General features: G+C 37.8%; 1 protein-coding gene across 1 annotated transcript; it reads right to left on the reverse strand.

Annotated features, from left to right (window-relative positions):
* Nucleotides 1–3,680: 3,680 nt before the first annotated feature.
* LOC114644912 (E3 ubiquitin-protein ligase RNF19B) lies at nt 3,681–14,896 on the reverse strand. Its single transcript, XM_051922040.1, is given in 16 exon segments — nt 3,681–3,877; nt 3,964–4,021; nt 4,023–4,125; nt 4,223–4,293; nt 4,295–4,333; nt 4,830–4,859; nt 4,861–4,893; nt 4,895–4,969; nt 4,971–4,995; nt 9,537–9,678; nt 9,770–9,975; nt 13,968–14,167; nt 14,170–14,206; nt 14,208–14,407; nt 14,459–14,558; nt 14,560–14,896. Coding segments are annotated over 16 exon segments (1,545 nt in total). The 5' UTR covers nt 14,589–14,896.
* Between the last annotated feature and the right edge of the window lie 1,290 nt (nt 14,897–16,186).

Below are 16,186 nucleotides of genomic sequence, written 5' to 3' on the forward strand. Positions count from 1 at the left end.
ATAGATCTCAATTTCTTCTGTTCTCATTTGTTCCTCAATTTCTTTGGATCTTGGCATGATGTCTAGCTTTTCAGGTGCTTTTGGTCTACTTCTCTGTGTCAGGCAGCTCCTATTTAAGTGATTTCTTGATTGAAACAGGTGTGGCAGTAATCAGGCCTGGGGGTGGCTACGGAAATTGAACTCAGGTGTGATACACCACAGTTAGGTTATTTTTAACAAGGGGGCAATTACTTTTTCACACAGGGCCATGTAGGTTTGGATTTTTTTTCTCCCTAAATAATAAAAAACCATCATTTAAAAACTGCATTTTGTGTTTACTTGTGTTATATTTGACTAATGGTTAAATGTGTTTGATGATCAGAAACATTTTGTGTGACAAACATGCAAAAGAATAAGAAATCAGGAAGGGGGCAAATAGTTTTTCACACCACTGTATATATATATATATATATATATATATATATATATATATATATATAAGTACTGCCTTACTTCTCTTTAAGAAAGGAAGATGTAATGATACTTGATTTAAACGATTCCATGTCTTGGTGGGTTTGCGTAGCTTATTGTCAATATCTTTACAACTGTTTTTAAGACTTATTGACTGAAACGGGCTTTCATGAAAAAAGTTAGGGCTTTGCTACAGGATACACCCTCCACAAGTTAAGGAAGTAAAAATAAAAGTATATATTTCTGTTTTATTTAAACCTTTTAAGTTCGTATGCATAGCCCCATTTGGCTGTTTTAGTTTTTTTTTTTTCTTTCTTCAGTAATATTTAATATCCTTAAAGAAAAAGAACATATGCATTTTACTTTTTTTGTATCTCTTTAATAATATTTTAGTGTAAAAGGATAACCAGTATTTAAACCTTTTATTTTACTTTATAAAGTTATTTTACACAATGTTGAAAAATTAATAAGAAAGCTACATATTTTGGCAGCTGCTGCTTTCATTTTCAATGAGATGAAAAAAGCTCTCCAAGAGAAAACCTCAATGAAGAAGAAACAGTTTGCACTATCTAAAAAGGAAAAACCCTCATTTATAAAGGTTTGCTGCAGATGACTTAACTGAAAATAAATGAATAGTTCCTATGTGTATAATACATATTTATCTATTTTACTTATGCCTTTATTCCAGCAACTTGCAACATCTGAGGTACAATTTGTTACATTACTTTTGTTTTTTGCAGCACAGGCAGGTGAAGTGACTTCCTCATGGTCACACAGTGGTGTCAGTACCAGGATTTGAACTGACAAGCTCCGGGTTTGCTGAAATATTACTGAAGAAAGAAAAAAAACGAAAACGGGCAAAATAGGGCTATGCATACAAATGTCCATCCATCCATTATCCAACCCGCTATATCCTAAATACAGGAGCCAATCCCTGCCAACACAGGGCACAAGGCAGGAAACAAACCCCAAGCAAGGTACCAGCCCACCGCAGGGCGCACACACCCACACACACCAGGGACAATTTAGAATCGCCAATGCACCTAACCTGCATGTCTTTGGACTGTGGGAGGAAACCCAGACAGATACGGGGAGAAAATTCAAACTCCACGCAAGGAAGCGAACCCGGGTCTCCTACCTGGCATCTTTCACTGCACCACCATGCCGCCCGCATACAAACTTAAAAGGTTTAAATAAAACAGAATATATACCTTTATTTTTACTTCCTTAACTTGTGGAGGGTGTATCCTGTAGCAAAGCCCTAAGTTTTTTCATGAAAGCCCCTTTCAGTCAATAAGCCTTAAAAACAGGTGTAAAGCTAAACTTGCAGCACCACTATTCAATTACACTTGCCTAACGCCTCTCCTAAGGGGACATACTGTGGGATCTAGGCATCAGTCAAAGCACCAATCACAGGCCGATTAGAAAGCGGGAAGCTGTGATTTGTCATTTCCCTCCCATGTAACAATCACAGCCCGTGTTACAACGCACTATGTATGTATGTATATATGTATATATGAAGAGGATGGATGGATGGATGTATATGTATGTGTATATATATATATATATATATATATATATATATATATATATATATATACAGTAATCCATCGCTATATCGCGTTTCGCCTTTCGCGGCTTCACTCCATCGCGGATTTTATATGTAAGCATATTTAAATATATATCGCGGATTTTTCGCTGCTTCGCGGGTTTCTGCAGACAATGGGTCTTTTAATTTCTGATACGTGCTTCCTCAGTTGGTTTGCCCAGTTGATTTCATACAAGGGACGCTATTGGCAGATGGCTGAGAAGCTACCCAGCTTACTTTTCTCTTTCTCTTGCGCTGACTTTCTCTGATCCTGACGTAGGGGGATTGAGCAGGGGGGCTGTTCGCACACCTAGACGATACGGACGCTCGTCTAAAAATGCTGAAAGATTATCTTCACGTTGCTATGTTTTGTGCAGCTGCTTCCTGAAACGACATGCTGCACGGTGCTTCGCATACTTAAAAGCTCGAAGGGCACGTATTGATTTGTGCTTGAAAAACAAACTCTGTCTCTCTCTATCTCTCTTTGTCTGCTCCTGACGGAGGGGGTGTGAGCTGCCGCCTTCAACAGCTTTGTGCCCCCGGTGCTTCGCATACTTAAGCCAAACAGCCCTACTGATTTGTTTGCTTTTCTCTATCTCTCTGACATCTGCTCCTGACAAGCACTCCTTTGAAGAGGAAGATATGTTTGCATTCTTTTAATTGTGAGACGGAACTGTCATCTCTGTCTTGTCATGGAGCACAGTTTAAACTTTTGAAAAAGAGACAAATGTTTGTTTGCAGTGTTTGAATAACGTTCCTGTCTCTCTACAACCTCCTGTGTTTCTGCGCAAATTTGTGACCCAAGCATGACAATATAAAAAATAACCATATAAACATATGGTTTCTACTTCGCGGATTTCTTATTTCGCAGGTGGCTCTGGAACGCAACCCCCCGCGATGGAGGAGGGATTACTGTATATATATATATATATATATATATATATATATATATATATATATATATATATATATGTGTGTGTGTGTGTGTGTGTGTGTGTGTATGTGTGTATGTACAGGTGCTGGTCATAAAATTAGAATATCATGACAAAGTTGATTTATTTCAGGTGACCAGGTGAACGTATAAATATTCTTTATTTTATAATTATATGGTGCACAAAGCACTCTCCACACCACTCTCATATAATCACTAATACTAACAATACAATCCTCCACTCCCAGACACTTCGCCCTCCTACCTCCCAGCTCAGCTCAGTGTCTGGGCTTTCTCATAGTCCTTTATATCCCCTGACCCGGAAGTGGTTCCTGGCCAAACCTACAAGTCCATTTCCTTCCGGGTCAGGGGTAAACAGTCCTTTTCTTCACCCCTGGGAGCACGTCATTCCTTCCGGTCATGTGATGTTGACGTACTCCCGGGTTATAGGGCACGTAAGAGCCCACCAGCCCCCCTACAGTGACTCCCCCGTGGTCCCCAAGGTATCCAGCAGGGCTGTGTATATAAACTACAAAGTCCATGAGGCCCTGCTGGAACTCGGGGGCACCATCATGCTGTCCGGAGGGCTCCTCCTGGCGGCCTGGGGGTGGCGACCAGAGTCTGTAGCCGGTCGTCCATCACAATACATACATACATATATGTTTAATCTGTGGAAATTGCCAACCCACCCCATTTTTATTTTTTTCCCCCTCACCTTCTATATTTGCCCTTGTTCGTGCCAAGAGTTCCTCCAGAAAGAGCTGTGAAACTGCCAGTCTCCCCATAGCCTCCTTGTGCCATGCTAAGCCCATCTGTAGGACTACCACTTGTACTCAGGCCACTGGTTAAGCCCTCAATGCTACTTTCACCAAGACTTGGGTTCTTCAAAGCCCGCCATGCATCTGCCAACTGCAGAAAGAAAGGATGAAAATGATAAATGGGAAAATGTTTAAAACTGACTGCCCTACATTTGTACTCTAGAAAATTTAGGAACCTGTGATTGGTCCATCATCTTCATCAAATTCTATCTTGACTCCTTTTCCATTCACCTCGGCTTACACCACATCCCCCTCCTCGACATAGTGAAATTGGTACTACTCCATAAACATACGCCAACATGATGGGTACTCCAATGCCTGCAGATCAGCACAAATAGCTCAAGAACTGAATTGTTAGTTGCTTACCACCTTCTTTTAAATGCTCAACCTCATTCATGTTTTCATAAATGAAAGTAATGTAACACGCACCTACACTATACCGCTGCAATAACAGGCGATGCAACAACCGATAGTGCAACACCTCCTGTTATAGCAAGATTGCGTTTGGTACTTTGAAGTCTTCTTTCCATCATAGCGACTATGGATCTATGAAAGGGTTTTAAACAGAAACAAAAAACTTTGTTATTTTTGGAGACATAAATTATTTTTTTCTTATAGAAAATTATACTGGTCAATGTCAATTTTAAAAGATAGCTCTAAAAGACATATAAAGTTATTATCCTGAGAATTTCAATCTATTTCAAGTATTTAATTTCTGACATATAGTCAATAACCTTTCTTTTGAGCCATTACTATTCTATTAATGGCCACTCATCTCTGCGTTTCATCATGTCTATAACTACAGATGTTCTAAGTTTCAGTAACACCATACAAACCCTGACAGTAAATGCTGTTTTTCGAGTTTAGATTAGGCTTTTTAATGCCATCAGGAAAAAAAAGCAAGCCCTATTTTCATCATTTGTCACTTATTATTTTAATTACAGCCTTTGTAGGAACCAGAAAGTCATAAGCAGCTCAGAGCAAAATTAAATAAACTCATTAACAGAGTTATAAAAATGAATAACCAAGATACTAATATTACCTTCCTGCCAATATATACAGGAATGCCAATTGATCATTGCAGGAACAGCAATCCCAGCTATCAATTGTGATGCCCACAGGTGCGCCAATAAGTGTGCCCAGCTGCCACTAAATCTTTTTCTTGCGACTCCAGGGTTTTTTTGCCCCAGAATGTGCATCCTGAAGGACTAGAGGGAAAAAAAACATTCCTAAGGTGTTAGAATGTTGTCAGTAAACCAAAGCAATCTGCAAGAACACCTGCATTACAATTTCAGAGAAAGAAACATGTATGGTAATTATGGTTGTTTATACTTCTGGCAGGTTGAAAAAAAAAAAAAAAACAGTTGCCCTTAAACAAAAAAAAATGTCCTTTAAACTACCTGGAAGACAAGACAACCTTTTTTGTTTTGTTTCATTATTTTTTCCTGTGGTACATACAGTAGGTGATTTAAGATGTAGTTTTTACAACATGGGATTGTTATATACAAAAGCAGAACCATGTTAACCTACACCAATAGGAAAAACTAACAATAAGTTATATACAGCAGTTCAGTATGTTGTCATTAATGACAAATAACGTGTCATTTATCAAACTGTATAGATCCTACCAGTCCTGCCTTCATATCCTTTACATAGGCACACCTGAAGTAGATTTTAACTGTATTAAATAGCAGACAAAGCAAGGCAGAAGTTTTTTTTCCCCCATCAGTAAAAAGCAGGTGTTTGCCCTTTTAACTGTTTAAGCAGTGTTCAGTTTATATGAAAGAAGAACTGTGGATACTGTGCTTGCTCAAAAGACTTCCAAAGTGTTAAATCTCTAAACCCAGTACTTTTTGTTCTTTATTTTGCCTTATACAATTTCTTGTATTAGGAATTTGTTAGTTTTCACATACCCCTTGGGTTAAAGTGCAGGGTCAGCCATTGTACAGCACCCCTGGAGCAATTGCAGGTCATTCTGGCTCCATAATCATTCACTGTCTCTAATAGGTCATGTGTTTGACTGCCACTGAATCATCCAGGTGGCCGCAACACAGTGGTGGTTGAGGTGGCTTCCAACTCACTATGTAAAAAACATGCTTTGAGTCGTGAGAAAAACACTATACACTGTAAATGTAAAGAATTATTATTATTATTATTAAAGTAGACATCTTACCGACTCTGAAAGTGCGATAATTGTTAGGATATGCTTCAATGATGAAGGCTAAGATGATAGCAACCTCACCATAACTCAAAACTACACAAAACAGATTTTATGTTTTAAAAGTTGCTAGTGTTTCACAAATTCTCCATCATTAGTCAATTCACCAAACTAGGTGGACTGTCAGATTATCTATAATCCATGGAATCCTTACAGAGGGACTTGGACAGATTTATGGCAGATACAATTTAATGTATTTATAATGTGAAGTGAGGGCAGCACGGTGGCTCAGTGGGTAGTGCTGCTGCCTCACAGTAAGGAGACCTGGGTTCGCTTCCCGGGTCCTCCCTGCGTGGAGTCTGCATGTTCTCCCCGTGTCTGTGTGGGTTTCCTCCCACTGTCCAAAGACATGCAGGCTAGGTGCTTTGGCGATTCTAAATTGTGCCTAGTGTGTGCTTGATGTGTGGGTGTGTGTGGGTGGCCCTGCAGTGGGCTGGCACCCAGCCCGGGTTTTGTTTCCTGCCTTGCGCCCTTTGTTGACTGGGTTTGGCTCCAGCAGACCCCCCCGTGACCCTGTAGTTAGGACATAGCGGGTTGGATGATGGATGGAAATGTAAAGTATTACACATAGGAAGTAAAAATGTTAGATTTGAATAGACAATGGGAGGTCTGAAATGTAAAGTATATCTTATGAGAAGAAGGCTAGCAGAACATTAGGTTATAAAGCTTAATGTGTAGAGTACAAGTCAAAGGAGGTTATACTCAAGCTTTATAATGCACTGGTAAGGCCTAATCTTGACTAATCTGTGCGGTTTTGGTTTTTTTGTGGGGGGGGGGGTGATTAATAAGGAAAGATTAAAACAGCCAAGTCTTTTCAGTTTAAGAAAAAGATGATTAAGAAGAGACATGATTGAAGTGTTTAGAATTATGAAGGGAATTAGTACAGAGGATTGAGACTGTTACTTTAAATTTCATCTGCCACAAAGTAATGTCAGTAAATGTAAGGTATATTATACATACGAAGTAAAACTGTTAGGTTTGAATACACAATGGGAGGTCTGAAAAATCAAGAGTACACTTTATGAGAAAGATTTAGGAGTCATAGTGGACTCTACACTATCAACTTCCTGACTGTGATCAGAAGCCATTAAGAAAGCAAACAGAATGTTAGGTTATATATCATGATGTGTGGAGTTCAAGTCCAAGGAGCTGATGCTCAAGCTTTATAATGCACTGGTAAGGCCTCATCTGGAGTACTGTGTGCAGTTTTGGTCTCCACACTACAAAAAGGAAATGGCAACACTAGAAAAGGTCCAGAGAAGAGCAACTAGGCTCATTCCATGGCTACAGGGGATGAATTATGAAGAAAGATTAAAAGAGTTTAGCCTTTTCAGTTTAAGCAAAAGAAGATTAACAGGTGACACGATTGAAGTGTTTAAAATTATGAAGAGAATTAGTGCAGTGGAGACTGTTATTTTAAGATAAATTCATCAAGAACATGGGGACACAGTTGCAAACTTGTTAAGGGTAAATTTCACACAAACATTAGGATTTCTTACACAATAAAACACAGACACTTGGAATAAGTAGACTTGATGTATTTTTAGAACAATTATGTAGATAGGACTGGCAAGCTTTTTTGGGCTGAATGGCCTGTTCTCACCTTGATTGTTCTAATGTTTAAAACACAACAACATGCAACTTACAACTAGTTAAGGGTAAATTTTGCACTAACATTAGGAAGTTTTTCTTCACACAGAGAACCATAGACACATGGAATAAGTTACCAGGTAGTATGGTAGACAGTAGGACTTTAGGAACCTTCAAATCTTGACTTGATGTTATATGGTGTAATAAGTCATTCTTCACTTTCTTCCATAAATTTGAGGAGTACATGTATGGCACACATCAAAGGAAGTTTATGGGTCTTAATGTTACTTTCCTACAGTTAAGGTTTATTTTAGCTCTGCCATGTGTGAGATGCATTTTACTGACATGGTTTAGGTCCACCCATTCTTTTAAATGGTAAGGTAAATATTACTGATGCTTTATTCAATCAACTGCTGATCTAAATAGAGTTATTTTCACTCCCAATAACTCAACAGGTAAACAAGTCAACCTCAAAAACTGATTTTTCTGAGCCTCTGTTTTTCTAAGGTTTACGTTAAAGCTTAAAATATTATAGCACTTAAGGAAGTGCATGTGTCATTTTTCTCCTAGAACCAGTCAGGAGGATTTAGAAGAGAGAGAAAAGACCAGAATGTTGGCTTTTATATTAAAGAAAGTGAAGTAATAAACAGAAAAAGGAATATGAGGAGTCAACCGGTACATGTAGAGGAATGGCAGATATGTATGTTGTCCAGCTGAACTTGGAGTGGTAAAAAGGAGCCCTGCTGACAGATATGTGTGCCTTTGGCAGAAATTTAAATAGAATGTGTTTTAAAGAATTCAGACCTTTTCAATCTATTCATTAATTAAAATGGTCACTTCTTGTCTAAGTGTGGACAGTAAGTGAGCTTGTGTTTAGTACAGTAGCTCACATTTGAAATTGAAAAAAAATAGATAAAAAAAAGGAATTTTTACTTGTTAATAAACAAAGTTTTCAACTTATGAGACAACCTTGTCTGTTTAACTTGTGAACTTGTTAAAGCATGTTAGCCTTTTATCTTCTTTATAAACCTTTTATTAACATTTATTATCACTGTTACTTCGTTATTTCATTTCTTTAAATCCATATGTATAATGGATACTTATTTTGTGTACATGTGTTATTAATTAAAATATTAATTTTATGGTGATTTTATTTATCTTACTATTTTTTATGATGAGCGGCACGGTGGTGCAGTGGGTAGTGGAGACGTGGGTTCACTTCCCGGGTCCTCCCTGCGTGGAGTTTGCATGTTCTCCCCGTATCTGTGTGGGTTTCCTCCGGGTACTCCGGTTTCCTCCCACAGTCCAAACACATGCAGGTTAGGTGGACTGGAGATTCCAAATTGTCCCTAGTGTGTGCTGTGTGTGTGTGTGCGCACCCTGCGTTGGGTTGGCGCCCTGCCCGGGGTTTGTGTCCTGCCTTGCGCCGTGTTGGTTGGGATTGGCTCCAGCAGACCCCCCTGACCCTGTAGTTAGGATATAGCGGGTTGGATAATGGATGGATGGATGGATTTTTTATGATTACTGAGCAGTAAGTCTGTAGAATTTCACTGTATTAATAAAATTGAAAAGGTAGCACCTGTGGTGTAACTAAAAATACCAATGTTAGCATTTAAATATAAAATATGACTTTTACATGGCTGGATATATAGAAGTTTAATTTTAAAAAATGCTAAAAGGATAAAGCAAAGAAAAACAAACATCAACAATGAATGATTGTAGCAACATTAAACTGGTAATAGTCATCGGCCCTAAAAAACATATGCAGTTAAAGATACTTGTAAAATCTGCACAAAAGAGTACAGAAGCTGTTCTGGCCTGTAGCTCAACCCCTTTTAAAAACATTTTAAATAGGGATAAATTTTGTCAGTCACCTATAGCAGACACTGCACTTTTAGTGGGAAATTTTACACTATGCACCCCTGATAAAGTAGGCAATACCTCAAGTAGTGTAAATCAGATATCTCCTTCATGCATAGCCAGCAGAACTCACAGCCACAAACAGCACAGGTCATGTGATTGCAGCTACCATCATTCATCTTGATAATATAAGCACCACAACGAGGACATGGTTTAATGTCATCTGTTAAAGGGAAAAAAAAGTGGGAAAAGCAGGTAATAAGGTAAGATGCAATCTTAAAGGTTTTTAACTTGATGCTACATTTTTTTCTAACCTGTGGCAGATTCTTGCCCATAGCTTAAACCAGAAGTATGCTTAGTGCGGACCCGCATGCTGTTTGCTCGTTGCTGTCTCGCCGTGTCACAGGTCTGATTTGGGTGCCATACCTGCTTGCAGTGATAACAGAATTCTGTTTCACACCCTTGGCGCCCACAGGTGAGTTTTGGACAACTGGCACAGCCATATGCAATAACTGCAAACCTGAAAATTTGGAAAAAAACAAAAAAAGAAAAGCAGGTGAAATATAAAAGTAAATAAATGAACATATTATAGCTAGAATTTTAGGATCTTAAATATAATTACAAAACTTGAAAACACATCTTATAAATCTGTTGGGCCATTGAGCAAGACCCTTAACCTGAAAATTGCTTTCTGGGGTGCTATACAATTTCTGAACCTGTACTCTGACCTCTGAATGCCATGTGAAAAGACAATCTCCCCTCAGGGATTAATATAGTGAGCCAAATACCAAAATAAATGGAACTATAGAGTCTTAATGTGCTTTCTCTCCACAGGAACTTTGTTTTCAGGAACTGATGAGTTCCTGTACAATATAGGCCCTTGGTCACGGGCTACTTTCGTGTGTTGTGTTTCTGCCACACAACAGGAACTATAACCTTAATGCAAAATATGTGATGTGTAAAGAAGATTGACGAAGTGCAAACTGAGGTGCATTTGGGAGTTCATGTGGGACTCCCCCACCTTACTGCTTCAAAGTTCCACAAGGAAGATTACTGCTTTGGTGCAGTGTACCAGGAAGCCAGTTGTGAAGAGTGATGCAGTTTGATGTGTGGCACTCCATCTTCACGGGTAGGAGCTTAAAAAAAAAAAAATTAAAAAAAAAGTAAAGAGGAAATACCTACCAGGAAATACAAATGGCCCAAGTTCCTGAGATGGGAATGCTACAAAAGTTCCTGTGGTGCAAAGCGTCTATAGGGGACAGAGGAGAGCTCCTAGCTTTACTATATGACTGCAAAGTATGATACAGTAATCCCTCGCTATATTGCGTTTCGACTTTCGCGGCTTCACTCTATCGCGGATTTTATATGTAAACATATTTAAATATATATCATGGATATTTTGCTGGTTCGCAGATTTCTGCAGACAATGGGTCTTTTAATTTCTGGTACATGCTTCCTCAGTTGGTTTGCCCAGTTGATTTCATACAAGGGACGCTATTGGCAGATGGCTGAGAAGCTACCCAACCAGAGCGCGTATTACCTATTAAATAAAACTCCTCAAATATATTGTGAGCACGGGAGCTGTTCGCAACCCTAGAAGATACGGCCGCTCCTCAAAAAACACTGAAAAGATTACCTTCACATTGCTCTCTTCCTTGCTGGGCTTAAATGTGGCTGCTTTGTCAAGCGATATGCTTCCCGCACAGTGCTTCGCATACTTAAAAGATCAAACAGCACATATTGATTTTTGATTGTTTGCCTTTCTCTCTCTCTTGCTCTGACATTCTCTGCTCCTGACGGAGGGGGTGTGAGCAGGGGGGCTGTTCGCACCCCTAGACGATACAGACGCTCATCTAAAAATGCTGAAAGATTATCTTCACGTTGCTCCCTTTCTTGCAGCTGGTTTGTCAAGCGACATGCTTCCCGCACGGTGCTTCGCATACTTACAAGCCAAACAGCCCTATTGATTTCTGATTGTTTGCTTTTCTCTCTCTCTCTGACATTCTCTGCTCCTGACGCGCACTCCTTTGAAGAGGAAGATATGTTTGCATTCTTTAAATTGTGAGATGGAACTGTCATCTCTGTCTCGTCATGGAGCACAGTTTAAACTTTTGAAAAGAGACAATTTTTGTTTGCAGTGTTTGGAATAAAGTTCCTGTCTCTCTACAACCTGTGTTTCTGGTGCAAATCTGTGACCCAAGCATGACAATATAAAAATAACCATATAAACATATGGTTTCTAATTTGCGGATGTTTCTTTATTCGCAGGTGGCTCTGGAACGCAACCCCCCGCGATCAAGGAGGGGATTACTGTATGTGGGAAAAACCTGGAAAGTGTGTGCCATTTGAGAAAATAAAAATGAAGAGGTGACACTTAAATGATCTACTTTTTGCTCACTTTTGAAAAGCACATTCATTTTAAAAATATCTTCAGCTTCAAAGTTTTACATGATAAAGCATTTCATATTTATACACTTTACTAAATCCTTTACAATCTGACAGAATGATACCACCTCTTGTCCATCACACCTACCAATACAAAGTGTTTGGGTTACACATCGTTTAGTTAATATACTTTTCAGCTAACATACTCACTTCCAGATGATATTAGACAGATGTAGTCAAATGATTGTTTAAAGTGAAAAGAAGAAAATTTTGTTAAAAATCCAGGCACACAGTTTCTTTTTCTTTTTTTTGGGCTACCTTTAGTGTGTATTATTTCAGGCTATTCAGCTTTTTCTTTAATTTTTCAAAATATATTGTATTTTTTTTGTTCACGTTTTCTGTAAAAATTTCCTTTTTCAATTCTATTTTGCTGTTAAAACAAGTTTTTAAAGTTTATGATTTTTTTTTCCTAGCTATGTTTTCAATTAATGTTTTGCAATTCTTATCTCTAGGTTTTTTCATTTATTCCTGCCAGCTTCATCACTGGGTATTGTTATTTTATGGGATTTTTTGGCTTACTATTCTGTCTGGTTTATGTACAAATTTGTTACTTTTTCTTTAGAATTAAAAATTGTAGATGTCCTCTTCATACAACATTATACCTGTATATTTCTAATATTATGTGTCCTTTAATATATCAGCAAGAATGAAAGGGAAAGTCTACAGGACGGGTAGTGAGACCAGCTATGTTATACGGTTTGGAGACGGTGCACTGACCAGAAAGCAGGAGGACAGAGGCTGGAGGGGTAGCAGAGTTAAAGACGCTAGATTTGCATTGGGTGTACGAGGATAGTTAGGATTAGAAACGAGTACATGAGAGGGTCAGCTCAAGTTGGACGTTGGGAGACAAAGTCAGAGAGGTGACATTGCATTGGTTTGGGACATGTGCAGAGGAGAGATGCTGAGTATATTGGGAGAAGGATGCTAAGGATAGAGCTGTCAGGCAAAATAAAAAGAGGAAGGCCTAAGAGGAGGTTTATGGATGTGATGAGAGAGAACATGCAGGTGAAGGGTATACAGAACAAGATGCAGAGGACAGAAAGATATGGAACAAGTTGATCCACTGTGGCAACCCCTAATGGGAGCAGCCGAAAGAAGAAGAAGAAGACTGTGTTTCTTTAATAGATTGTCTCATTTTATTCTGTTTTTTGCTTAAGTTGCACCCAGTTTTTCATTTTGGTTGGCTTGTTTACCTATTTTGTTCTAGATGATACTATAATTTGATTTTCTTTTTTCATTTCTTTTTATATACATTTTTCTTTCTTGGATTCCGGTTTGGTTGGTTGGTTGAACATTTGTCCTTGGGGCAACGTTTGGTGAGTTTTTTTTGTTTTTTATTATTTTCTCCACTGTACTACAGACATCTTTTTATACTGTTTATTTTTTTGTGTGTCCTGTTTTTGTTAACTAAATTATACTTTTCCAAGTTTTTCTCATCAGTTTTATGGAATGTTTTGATGATTCAGCTTAATATGTTAACTGATGTTTTTAAGACATAGCAACACTATATATGAGTAGTTAAAGATTTAATGATACTATCTTAAGTATTTTTTCTCTGCTCATTATTTGTTTTTTTGTGATTTACTGTATAAGCAGTGTGTTTTGTGTACATTATTTGTTATTTCAAGAGCTTAGAGGCCTTTTTATCTGAGCAAACTTTTCCAGTAGCTTGTTTATTTTATAAATCTTTTACGTAATCTAAAAATGTTACTATCTACTAAATAGTTTTATATTTTATGTATTATTACTTGATGTAATGGGCCTTACTGTATAAATGGGAACTAAAAAATTCTGGCGTGAATTCTTGTGACAAGTGTTTAAATTTACGAATGGAATTAGTACTGTATGATGTCAGCTACAACTTTGAAATGTTTGACTTGAACATGGGGGTGCAAATGAAAACTGATTTAAAGGTACTTTTAACATAAAGAAAAACTGATACATGCAAAATGTTTCCAAGAAGACAGTAGTAATGGAACCTTCAAATGCTGGACTTAATGATATTTTCCAAATGCTATGTGAATAGGGAATTGATGAGGTATGATGGGCTGAATAGCCAGTTCTTACCCACAGTCTGGTGCTGGACACCACCGGCAGTCAGGATCAGAAGCCAAGTAGCGGCGTAGCATAAACAGCTCATATTTATCCATAAGGACGGGGTCATCCAGGATGAGGCGTATATCATGCGGGTTTAAACGCTCTGAACACTCAGGACAGCTAATGTTTACACGGCTCTCTGTAATCTCAATACGCAGGTACTGTCTTAGGGACAAGCCAGGCAAGAACGATGGCTGCAAGTCATGATTCAGGCACCTTCTCTTGGGGCTGTCTACCAAACAAAGTGGACACTCCAGCATATCTTCACTGCAAGTAGCATTTTCCAATCCTTCAGATGAATCCAATGTGTTCTGGCTTCCCAAGACTGCAAGATCTGTTGGTGTTTCTATACACAGAGGGTGCAAAACATTTTCTGAAATGCTAATGGCACTGCCCAAGCCAGCTGGGGGCTACATCCAGGAGGTGGTGTCAGTGGCTGCTGCAATGGAGCTTGCTTAGGCCCGAGGACCGAGACTTTCCCACTGAAGAAATGAAATGAAATCCTTGTGCCTCTTGCCACTACGGCATTTGGGATTAGGCAATCCACTAATAGAAGAATGGGGGGGACTCTGAGTCCTTTTGGGATCCCATAATTTAAATATGCTTACTATGAAGAAATCTAGCTGCCTTATTTGATTGGCAGGCAACAGATTCAATTTTTCTAATAAAAACTAAAGGCAAAACAACTAGAGCCCATATTAATTTTTTTGAGGATTGTATCATGTACTTTTTGTCAATACTGTATCTCCGATTCCTTTTGAATTCATAAGGGTTTTTGGTCAGTATGCCACATTCACTTCAGGTAATCCATCAAAATAGCATGCATATGTCAAATCTTTCTCAGAAGGGGTAATAAAATTCCAAAGTGACTTCTTGTTTTTCTGTTTTGCTTAAACGTTGCCTGTATCAAAAAAGAAGAGCAAGTGAGCAAAAATGCATCTCCACTGGGAAAATTCTACAATCAGATTCCATTTCTTAATTTTACCCTGTATAAACTGATAACATTTTCCAAACTATGTTCAATATATTTCTTAAGTTCAGCTAGAAAGCTCTCTAAATCCTTCAACTTGTCTTAAGAAAGCCTCTTAACACACCCAAAATATATGGCTTTCAACTAGAGATGCTCCGATCGCGTCAGCCGCTGATCTAAATTGGACATTTTCACTCAAAAAGACACAGGGACACTGAGAAATGATTGGAAATATTAGCCATTACATAAAAAAATGAAGTAATAAACTGAGAAAAATGAATCAGTCTTCCTGTGCAATCAGACAAACAGCAAGAAAAGATACTTTAATTCAGACCTTTTTATTTTGTCCTTAAAATAAAATATGGAGAGTGAGCTTCTTTTAAGTTCAGCACCTTACATTTTTAATTAGAAAAAGAAAAGATAAAGGACACATTTGAAATTGCTGCTTATTAAAAAATAGGCTTGCTAGCTAACCAGAAAAAATGTGTCTTTTACTTATAAGCTTGCTAAGGCATGTTAGTTTTGTGTCTTCTTGATAAAGAACTTATGAACATTTTGATAAATTTTCAGGTTTTTCATACTGATTTGTACTTTGTTTATTAAACATTGCTGTGCGTCACACAGTATAAGTTTTGGTAAGAAACACGTACTGCATTATTAAAATGGTAATCCATATTTAAATTACACCTCAATAATTACGAATTATGTCATACCTGCAAAAAACATACCTGTATAAACATACTAAATGTATAACTTAACAGTAAAAAAAGCTGCAGTGTGATTAATGATTAAAACCAATAAGTGCAAGCATATTTTTTAAATTTAAGCAGTGCTTATTTGCCAATACCAATTAAGTGATTGTTTCAGTATGTATGTGTAGCTGTTTTGTTAGAAAAATGGTGAAAACAACTTTTTTAATAAGCCACGTTTCAGTTAGGTTCTTTACAAAACAAAAAATAGCAGCTTGTAATTATGAGAAGCATTTTATTTTCTTTCATGCAATATTTATTATGTATAAATATTTTTGTACATATATTTTATAAGTATGAACAAAAACCCCAACAAACAGCTCTACCTCCTCCCCCCATCTTTTATCATATTTTTGGAATCGGGTGAACACAAATCATGAAACATGTTCTTAGGTAATAATTCAGTCTGAACTTAAAAGAATTAGAAAACTAGAGTCAAACTACTCATTTACAGTAAATGATGCAGTTCG

This window comes from Erpetoichthys calabaricus, unplaced genomic scaffold (assembly GCF_900747795.2).
Source record: "Erpetoichthys calabaricus unplaced genomic scaffold, fErpCal1.3, whole genome shotgun sequence".
NCBI lineage: Eukaryota > Metazoa > Chordata > Cladistia > Polypteriformes > Polypteridae > Erpetoichthys > Erpetoichthys calabaricus.